Genomic DNA, 11,191 nt, shown 5'->3' with positions numbered 1-11,191 from the left:
AAGGAAGATTACAGCTAAAATCTTATTTCATTCCATTTATCTGTGGAAGGTGTTGTACATGATTCCCTTCCCTCACACATTTTTTCCTTTACAACAATCCTGTGAGGTAGGTTTAGCAGAGAGGTTGCAATTGGCTCAACGTGTCTCTATTTTCATCTGAGAAATGTTGGAGGGTATGTTCCCTTGCAGCAAGAAGTGAAGTTACAGGGAACCAGGCAGAGGGCCTTCTCAGCAGTGGCGTCCTCCATGTAGAACATCTTCCCATCAGATGTCAAGGAGATTAAGAACTACACAACTTTTATAAGACATCTGACAGCAGTCCTGCATTGGGAAGTTTTTAATGTTTGACGTTTTATTATGGTTTTATATTTTGCTGGAAGCCGCCCAGAGTGGCTGGGGAAACCCAGCCAAATTGGGGGGTGGGGTATAAATACAACAAACAAACAAACAAACAGCAGCTTCCTTCAACAGAGAGAGCCACTTCCTTCTACAGCTCTTCCCCCAAGAAGCAGCAGTGAAAGTGAGTTGATGCAGAACACCAGCATCAGAATAACACCATAGCACATTGGCAGAGCACATGCTTAGCATGCAGAATGTCCCAGATTCAATCTCGGACACCTCCAGGCAGGGCTGGGAAAGACCCTGTCTAAAATTTTGCACAGCTACCTAATCAGTATATTGAGAGCTAAGTGGAACAACGGTCAGCATAAGGCCACTTCTTTCAGTTTTGGGGCAGGAGTTCCTGCATACCTTTTAAACATTTCTTAAAAAGACTATTTGGAAACTATGCTCTGTCTGGTTTGACCATTATGAATGTTGGCATCTGTCTGTCTCTGGAGACAATGGAGGAGTGTGCCTTTGGGGGTGAAGTCAAACGGTTGGAGGTTGCAGCACCTGCTGTGGCTGTAGAGACTGATGCGGGAGAGACATGTTTTGTTGCAGCTGGGGCAGATGAATCCATTCACAACTAAGATGGAAATGAGTGCCAAACTTGTGCTATATTCCACTACAGTTCCGGAATTGGTTTTTACATTGCTTAAGTATAACACAAAAGGGACCCAGGTGGCGCTGTGGGCTAAACCACTGAGCCTAGGGCTTGCTGATCAGAAGGTCGGTGGTTCGAATCCCTGTGACGGGGTGAGCTCCCGTTGCTTGGTCCCAGCTCCTGTCAACCTAGCAGTTCGAAAGCACATCAAAATGCAAGTAGATAAATAGGAACTGCTATAGCGGGAAGGTAAACGGCGTTTCCATGTGCTGCTCTGGTTTGCCAGAAGCGGCTTTGTCATGCTGGCCACATGACCTGAAAGCTATAAGCCGGCTCCCTCGGCCAATAATGCGAGATGAGCGCGCAACCCCAGAGTCGGTCACGACTGGACCTAATGGTCAGGGGTCCCTTTACCTTTAAGTATAACACAGAACTTAACAGCTGGGGGAAAGTCATGAAAATGCAGTAATCTGCCCTGGGCATGCCGCCTACAATGGAATAAATCCGCCTCTAACACGCTACTATTGCCTCAAGAGAGTGTTGTTGAACAACCAAGCAAACAAGCATAAGAACCACCCAAGAAGAGCCTGCTGGATCTGGCCAACTGCCCATCTAGCAATCCAGCACCCTGTTTTCCCAGATGCCCCACTGGGAAACCAGCAAGCAGGATTGGAGCGGGAAACCACCTCTCCCCAGCTGTGGTCCAACCGTGGAGGCAGAGCACACACATTCACCATAAACTGGGTGCCGCCTCCTGAGTGGAATGGAACTTGCCCAGTCCTCTTTTAAGGACACCCAAGTTGGTGGCCATCACTGCCCGGATCTGAAGGCACCCCCTTTTCCTTTGCGCGCGTGCGTGCGCCTTTTTCCCGGCCTCCTCCTTGCCTTCCTGTTCCTCCATTTTCCTCCTTTTAACTCGTCGCAGGTGATTGCTCAGGGAGTGGAAGCAGTTAAAGGGGCCAGGCAGGCAGGCAGGCAGCTCCCCCCCCCTCCAGCCGCCCTGTGATATGCCAACCACAGGGTGACGCAAAGGCTGGCAGACTCCAGCTCCACAAGCCATTTGCACCTGCGTAAGAGGCGCAAGCGGAGCCTGAGCAGCAGCAGCAGCCGACCCGAGAGAGGCTCCCCGCGGACGCCGCCCTTTCTTCTCCCTCCTGCCGCCGCTGCCGCCTCCTTTCCTCGCCCATCCTCCGACCCACGGAGAGAGCCCAGCCGGGATGTCTTCGCCGCCGGGTCGCCCCAGCTCCTCCGGGGAGCACTGGGTTGGCGACGGCGCCGAGGACGAGAGCGCGGCTGCCGGAGCTCCGGCGAGGCGCGGCGATGGCGAAGGCGCAGGAGCAGCGGCGGCGCTCGGCTTCTCCAAGGAACCCCCGCCCGTTTCCATGGCGACTGCATCCACAGGTAAAGAGAAAAAGAAAAGGCGAGGTACTCGGAGATGCTCCACAAAGGGCCTTCGCCACGTTGCGGCGCGCCTCTCGCGGCAGCTCTGGCCTCCCGGAGGTGGTCATGGCCGTTTCCCAGGGTGGTGAGAAATAAAGGCCCTGGAATGAAATGAAAGGGGCCGTTGGAGATGGAAAAGGGACCCGGCTTCCTTCCAAAGTTCCACAAGGCTTTTTGGGGGTTCATCATTATATGCGCTCTTTGGCCTGTTCTGTGGAATTTCCGTGCGTGGCTATGGGGGAGCATGTAATGGGTGGCATTTGTTTGCTCCCCCCCCCAAATCCTTCATACACACACCCTCCGACTGTATGTAAATCCTCTGGCGGGGCAGAAGTCATTGCCCAGACCTTTGGGTCAGCTTGCATCATAATCTGCCCTTTAGTCTCTTTCTAATAAATTCCAGTGTCCAGCCTTGATTAATTTGCCTGAGAGGCTCCTTGGAAGAGGGCCTTTGGGACACTCTCCTCTCCCTTGGGGTGGCACCACATCTGGTTTTAAATGCTCTTCAGTGCTCTTAATGTTTTCCAATGCTCTCAATTTTTTGAAACGTCTTTCCATTTCATTTTAGTTGTACTCTTTTTGCTACTTTGCTGGACCCCTTTCGGAGGAAGAGCAAGATAGAAAACTAATGAAATGAAGTAAACATTGGTTTGCTTTTACAGCACATGCAGCCTGTACTTTCAGTTTCAACAAGCTAATCCCCCACTCACTTTTTTTGGGTGGTGGTAGGTTGGAGATACCGTAGTAGTTATTTTCAGGACTCTCTGTGTGTGCCCACACTGCTTGTGGAATTGAAGAGGCTTCAGCTTCTGAGATAATAGTTTTGGGGGCGGGTGGAGTTTGGAAAGAAAGGATTTTTCCATCCTTTCATCTCCTGCGACTGAAGAGGTTGCCTGCTCCAGTTTTAATTCCCACCTGCCAAGGAACAGATCTGTGTCCCCGTTATGCAATCTTGCAGTATTAAACTTGTGTGGAACAAGTTGGGGAGTGGGAGTGGATGGGAAGAAAAGATGGGTCCCAGTTATGCAACAGGACACCCGTAGCTGTCTGTAGCAGGAGCCTCTGCATTGTTGCTGGGCTGGGCTCTCCTCCCTCTCTGATCTCCTGGGTTCCCTCCTGCACAAGCTGCTCTGAGCAGGATACTGTCCAGGGTTATTTGCAGCTTGCTGTGCTGTATGTGTGTGTGTCTGGTGCAGGCACAACACATTATTTTTGAACAGTTCCCACCACCACACACATTGACTTTGCTGTGTCTGTTCTTTTGTTGTGAAATAGAACCTACCGCAAATGCCTTTGTGTTGACACAGGTAAATGCTCAGCCTTTTGTGTAGGCTTTGAATCAAAATGCAAGCTGCCAAACCAACCTGCTTTTTTGTGTGCCATGGATTTAGAATTAATAAATGTTTTTGTTTTCAGACCTTTTCACTGGTAAAAAAGTGGCTTTGCATGGAAAAAGAAAGGCAAATGTTGAGGAATACACGGTGCATGTGTGAGTGCAAAAGGGGAAGGATGGATTTCCCTGAAGGTTATAATTTCAAGAGGGAATACACCCCACCCCCCACTCCCAAGAAATCTGCTGCGTAGTCCCTTGTGGCAAGAAAGCTGAGCCAGTCTCAAGGGACAGACATTCTCAGGAACAAAGAAGAGTAGTTTTTCTAATGCAACCATTCATTTCTACTATGTTTTTTTAAAAAAATCTATTGCCTGATTTAAAAATGAGTGCATTTATCCACCTCATTCAAACTTTCTAAATGGATTGCAGGAAATCAGCAGTTAAACAAGGCTGGGAAGGGGGCACTGGAAAGAGATTTCTTTTACTTTTCTTTTGGAATCCTCTCCACAGGTCTCCCTCCCCCCCCCTTTTTTTTGAAAGAAAGAAAAGCAACGCCTTTACTTTTATGCTGGCTAAATCTGGAAGCCTGAGAAGAAAGAGGCAGGGCTTGTGATTTTCTGATGCTTCCTTCATGCGGCTGGACCAGAGTTCAAAAGAGCTGACAAAAGCATAATGGTTTGATTGTTCATTGGAAAGGGATGTTATTTCCTAAATGCAGCAGTACCCAGTATCATTGCATCTGAAAAAAACAAACTCCATCTTTCCCATTTGCTTGAAAATTAAGTACCACTGAAACCGGCAAGGGCTACATTAGATTCAGGGTGTTGCCTTGTTCCACTCCCACCCCTCTCTTATTGATTCCGCAGTTCGAAGTATGCAGATGAGCACTCCTGTTGCTTCCTGTCGCTGGAGGAAGTACCTGTGTTTACCTTTCCTTTAGTCCATGAAATAAATGTGCAGCGTTTCACATGCAGCCGGTAGTATCATATTGTGAGCTTTCAGTGCTTTGAAAACGGGCTGGGTCTACTGTTCATGAAGTGATTTTCTGCATCCCTTACTCACATGCGTGACTGGACCCCCAAGCAGTGTATGTGTACAGACACGATCCCAAGCATGTTTATTGGGAAGTAACCCCCGCAGACTTCAGTGATGCTTGCTTTCCAGTTCAAGTTGGCAGCCTCAGTAAAATAGATTATTTCACTGGGGGGTAGGGAGAGAGAGAGAGAATCGGCGGAGCTGACTGTCACAAGAACCTGCTTTGTGTAACATAGATAGAATGGACTGCGCTGCCTGTATATTTTGCATGCTTTCATTTTGACTGTTCTGCTGATATATTTAGCATTGGTAGAAAGTGATGTGTACATGAAATGCTTAGCATCAAAGATCAAGCCCCCTGGCGCACCTGCATGGGGGTGCATCTGAAATTGGCACCCCCTGGGATGCTGGATCTCCTTCATGCCTGCGCTGTAGCATCTAAGAGCAGTCCCCGTGGGCACGCAATATCATCATTATTATACATGTGGTTCTGTGTGATTGTTTGCTGCTTACAGAGGTCAAGGAACTCTTGTTGTGAAAATCTCACCGTTGCTATTAGGCTGCATCCAGCTAAGTCATATTCAAAAGTAGACCCATTGAACTCAGCGTCATTTATCGATTTATGTAGGCTGCTAAGTGGTTTTCAAAGTATAAAAACTAGTGATACAAAATAGTAACACCCATTATCCACCTTGGTTGTTCCGTCAGCAGAGCATGCGACTCTTGATCTCGGGGTTGTGGGTTCAAGTCCCACTTTGGGCAAAAGATTCCTTTATTGCAGGAGGTTGAGCTAGATGACCCTTGTGCTCTTTTCCAACTCTGCAATTCTATGTTTTGTTAGGGCCTTGTGCTATAATAGATTTGTTAGTCTTTAAGGCACCACAAGAAGAAGAGTTTGGATTTGATATCCCGCTTTATCACTACCCTAAGGAGTCTCGAAGCGGCCTAACATTCTCCTTTCCCTTCCTCCTCCACAACAAACATTCTGTGAGGTGAGTGAGGCTGAGAGACTTCAAAGAAGTGTGACTAGCCCAAGGTCACCCAGCAGCTGCATGTGGAGGAGTGGAGACGCGAACCCGGTTCCCCAGATTACGAGTCTACTGCTCTTAACCATTACACCACACAGGCTCTCTTCCTTGTCATGAGGCAGAACATTTTAAGGCTGCAGTCCTGGGAGTGAGTCCCATTGAATTCAATGGGGCTTACTTCTGAGTAGATATGTATGGGATTCCATTTTATGGACTCTGGGGCTCTCCCTTCCTGGGGTTCTGTACCTTTTAAACCAGACAGCCTTTCAGATAGAGGATGCTGTCAAATATTCTGACAGACCTCCCAGTGCATCCTTGCAGGAAGCCAGTGACTGATACTAAATTTGCATACATTTGCGTAAATCAGCACATGCAGTTCGGTATATGCACTGTTTCAATTTTGCCAGTGTGTGTATATACCGAAATTCATTAGGAGTAAAATGGGTTTATATGAGGATGGGGAGCAGCAAGCCCTGCAGTGTTAGACTCGCCCTCCCCCCCCCACTGCACATTTATTCTACTCCTATCCTAAGCTCTGTGATGGGCACTGCATCGCAAACCAGAGGGAACATTTGATTTAATGCGTAGGCACTTAAATATTTCAGTCGAGAATCTGAGCTGCGAAAAGAGTTCACACCCGTTCCATCCGTATGGCCCGTTGCAAAAATGGTTAAGAGGGCATCTCATCCTATCAGCCGTCAAATTTAAACAGATAGCAAAACACCACGGCTTCTGTCTGATGCGTGGCCCCTTTCTCAGAGAGTGGCAGTTCAGCTTGTCAAAAATTATTCTTAATAATAATATAATGAAAGGGTTTTCTGTTTGGCGGGAAGGCGATGAATAAGAAGCAGTCTGAGGCAGATCGAATAAATTCATGAAGATTATTCACGAGCAAGAGCGATGCTGGAGCGCGTTCTCTGTGTTCATGCCACCCAGCACACCATCTGGACCTGGATTCTGTTATTTATTTTTATACAGGGATGGTTAAAAACAATGTTGCCACAAATATTAATGCTGTTCCCTGGAATTCATTTCCCGGCGTAAATTCGTAAGGACTTCCAGTGTCTCTGGATTGACACATCCAAGGCTTTCCACAACCATCTTGGTTTCTGAACAGCAACAGAACTTTTGCAACTTTTATGACAGGCAGCAAAGGACACGTTCCTGGCCTCAAAACAACAACAACAACAACAATTTTCTTATTTATAAGCCCCCCATCTGACTGGGTTGGTCCAGCTACTCTGGGCGGCTGCCAGCAAAATGTAAAAAACATAGTGAAACATCACACGTTAAAAATTTCCCCATACAGGTCTACCTTCAGATGTCTTCTAAAAGTCAGGTAGTTGTTTATTTCCTTGACATCTGATGGGAGGGCATTTCACAGGGAGGGCACCACTACCGAGAAGGCCCTCTTCCTGGTTCCCTGTAACTTCACTTCTTGTAGTGAGGGAACGGCCAGAAGGCCCTTGGAGCTGGACCTCAGTGGCCGTCATTGTGAAATGATGATGATAATAATAATATACTTTACTGCCCTTTACCCAGCCCATGATATGAACAAGCCTTTCTTTTTTGAAAGTCATCTCTCTATTTTTTATAATATCTTTTATTATGTTTTCATTTTACAATATATAAATACATCCTCCTTTTCACTTTGTTTTTGCTCCTGTGAGCTAGTCGACTCCCCCCCCCCCCCGGGGTCTCAGGGTTACTTTGATTTTTTATTTTCTCGTCGCGTTCCCCTTTCTTCCTGATTACGTTACACCATTTTCAATCACACCTTTTAAAGAATATGTAAAAAGGTAGAGTTGTCATCATTACAAGTCTTCTTAAGTCAGTCCTGCTAGCGCTGTTAATTGTTTACAATTGTCCTTCAAATATTGTATAAATTTACCCCAGTCTTTCTGGAAAGCTTGATCACGCTGGTTTCGGATTTCCCCAGTCAGCTTCGCCAGCTCTGCGTATTCCATCCTCTTTGTCTGCCGCTCTTCAATTGTTGGCAATTCCTGTTGCTTCCATTTCTGGGCTAATAAAGTCCTTGCAGCCGTAGTTGCATACCTAAATAATTTCTGGTCTCTCTTAGGCATGGGTAGGCAAACTAAGGCCTGGGGGCCGAATCTGGCCCAATTGCCTTCTCGATCCGGCCCACGGACGGTCCAGGAATCAGCGTGTTTTTACATGAGTAGAATGTGTGCTTTTATTTAAAATGCATCTCTGGGTTATTTTGTGGGGCATAGGAATTTGTTCATTATTTCCCCCCCCCCGAATATAGTCCGGCCCCCTACAGGGTCTGAGGGACAGTGGACCGGCCCCCTGCTGAAAAAGTTTGCTGACCCCTGCTCTTAGTGATCAATATGAACAAGCCTTTCGACCAGTGCGCATGTCCCCCATTGCTCCTTCCTTGGGGGGCAGGAACAGCACATGGACCCACCCCCAGCTCCCAAAACAATGTGCATAGTATTTTACACTATGCTTTTTAGTGTAGTGTTTTATATTACAGTATACACTTAGAGATTTTGATTATTGAGCGGTATATTAAGTCCTGTTAAATAAATAAATAGTTCCGGAAGCCGGTCTAGTGAACAATTTTAGCTGTTTGATGTTGTACGTTGTTTTAAGTGCTCTGGTTTTAATTGTTCTTTTGCATTTTATCTTAAGCCTCTCTTTCAGAGACTTCCCACCCATAAGGCGGCTTACAGACATAATAAATAATATTACTAAAATCATAATTTTGACCCCTGTCGTAGGCAGTCCCACGAGTCCCGCTCCTGGCTGTAGAAATACAACAATGCTTTAAACGGCAAAATTGACTGGAAAGCTCAGCAACCAAGAAGACAAAAACTTTAATAAAGAATGGGGTTTTAAAAATAACTTATCTAGGAGACCACTGTTGGCAGATGAAACCATTAGCAGGCTTCTAATAACACTTGTAAAGTAACAAATACAATATGGAGAGATATATAATATGGATTATGAAAAAATACAGGTGAAACTCGGAAAATTAGAATATCGTCGAAAAGTGCATTCATTTCAGTAACGCAACTTATAATTTTTTATTTTTCCTTTAATTTTTACAAATGCTTTCTTTTGGAAATTCCACAGTAATAAAACAAATAGTTACAATAAAAAAAAATAAAGATCGCTATTACATTTCATTAATCCCATTCCATTTATAATTGACCCGCCTAACGACAAATAATTACAATAACAACAACGAAAGGCTTGGCATATCTTGCTTTGCATGTCATGCATCTATCTCATATATTGGTTTCCCCTTTTAAGTTGCGCTACTGAAATAAATGCACTTTTCGACAACATTCAAATTTTCCGAGTTTCACCTGTATGCAGTTGAAAAGGTTGACAATAGGAGCCATGGAGGGGAGGGTGGGAAGTCTCGAGATTCATAGAAATCTCTAAATGGGGAGATGTATTTTGTCTTGTTATAATTCTACACTTGTAAAATCAAATAAAAATTATTCCCAAAAGAAATAAAATGCTTAATTGAATAACTAACCATTTATTACCTGTTGCAACATGAAACATCTGCCTCCCTCAGCTTTATGAGAAGGTTTTGCTGCGCTCAACCGTGCAACCCAGGGCATTGTTTACTCAGAAGTAAGCACTTCCAACTTGGCATGCATAGACATTAGAAAGCCCAGGGCTGTCACCTTAGTGATGCTCTCTGGGCCTGCAAACTGCTGCAGACAATCTCCATGGGGACTTAAGCTATAGCTCGTGTTCCTTCCCCACCCCCACCCCCCGGCCCATGTAGGAAGGCTTAATTTATCATTTTACAACAATACCGTTATTATCCACAGCCCCTCCGGAGATTCCTTAATCCTGGCTCAATAGCAAGCTGCTGTGTCAACTGCAACTGTGTAAAATTAAGTATGGCAAAGGAAGGCGCCATAGAACATTGGCTTTCTGTGCAGAAATTTCCAGGTTCGATCCCCGTCATCGCCAGGCAGCGCTGGAAAATCCTCTGGCCTGAAGCCCTAAAGACCCTCTCCCAGTTGGAGTTGGCAATAGGGAACTAGATAATTATTTATTAAAATGGTATATCCCCCCCCTTTCTCCGTAGAGCTCAGGACAGTTCAAAGCATTTAATTATTTTTAAAAATACATTTATTTACCATGTTTCCCACCAAGAAGCTCAAGGTGGTGTTGTGCATGGTTTTCCTCCTCCCCAGTTTATCCTCGCAACAACCCTGCGAGGTAGGTTGGGCTCACATAAACCACAGTTTTTATAGTTCACATAAACCACAGTTTACTGATTTCAGGTGTAATGGCAAACCACAGTTTCTATGAAAGGAGAATATAACATTAAAGCAGTCAGTGCAAAGAGAGAGGGGACACCACAGTGTTCATTCATGTTTACGCAAAAACAAACCATCCCCACAGTGTTTCATTGATGATGGGCAGATCTATCAAGATACTAACCACCCACGTATATTATAATTGGATGGGAAAGCATTCTGCGTACTTAACAGTGGTGCATTTCTGCAGGTGCAGCTTGACATACCGGTATGTCAGGGCAAAAGGAGGGAAGAAGATGCACCTTTTCAGATTCTGTGCAAATATTAAAAGGTCCAAGTAACCCATCCTCCTTTGCTTCCGATTCCTCTACTCAGGAGGTCTGCCTCCCAAACTTGATGGCTACGGCTGCAGGCTGAGGATGCAATTATTCCTGTGTGTGCTTTGCAGGGTGGATAAAAATCAATGATTTTTTTAAAAAAATAAAAAAATCGGATTTTTTCATTTAAATCGGATTTTTTTGATTTAAATCGATTTTTTGATTTAAATCAGATTTTTTTTAAATAAAATGCTTTTTGAGGAAAATATATTACCATCCAAAGGTTGTTACATCATGAAATAAAGATTAGTTTTTTAATTATGTAGAATAAGGTTGTATATGTTTAATTTTTTGGGTAAATAAATTCCATTAATCCATTCACAATGTCATGCTCTTCCAGAGGTTTTTGTAAGATTATTGGGCAGTTTCTCTGCCTACAAGATATTATCACAGATGCTTGGTTTACTTTTGCAGTTCTCAAAACTGAATTTGACTCAACAGAGATCACATGCCTCCTCTTCACAGCAAAAATGTTATAACATGAACAGAGTTGAGAAAAAGACCTTAATCCTATTGTTCTACAAACCTATGAATACAGAATCAACCCCTTCAGTGCTAAGCTTCAAGAAGTTCAGTGAATAGAATAGAAACAATATTTTTCTGATTGTTTGGAGTGGACAGTATTTAAGTTTTTCATGTATAGGCTGGGCTGACAGTCTAAGTTTCTTAAAATATATATATTTTGTTTTTGTTTAGCCAAATTAGTTAACAAACATGGATGTTTGTTTAAGCAAATAACA

At 44.7% G+C, this 11,191-nt stretch overlaps 1 protein-coding gene across 3 annotated transcripts in view; it reads left to right on the top strand.

The window, feature by feature from the left end:
• Window positions 1-1,994: 1,994 nt before the first annotated feature.
• Window positions 1,995-11,191, top strand: part of RTN1 (reticulon 1) — a 137,007-nt gene continuing 127,810 nt past the window's right edge. For 2 of the 3 annotated variants that reach the window (XR_004691867.2, XM_035104128.2), the window contains exon 1: window positions 2,002-2,386. Coding sequence is in view for 2 of the 3 variants with exons in the window: in XM_035104128.2 (XP_034960019.2) it covers window positions 2,203-2,386 (184 nt within the window). In the remaining variant the exon portion in view is untranslated. Of the gene's footprint in view, window positions 2,387-11,191 lie in introns of all 3 variants that reach the window. The other variant, XM_060271192.1, reaches the window with a different exon arrangement.

This window comes from Zootoca vivipara, chromosome 1 (assembly GCF_963506605.1).
Source record: "Zootoca vivipara chromosome 1, rZooViv1.1, whole genome shotgun sequence".
Classification (NCBI taxonomy): Eukaryota; Metazoa; Chordata; class Lepidosauria; order Squamata; family Lacertidae; genus Zootoca; species Zootoca vivipara.
This window is presented reverse-complemented; position numbering and strand designations above follow the sequence as displayed.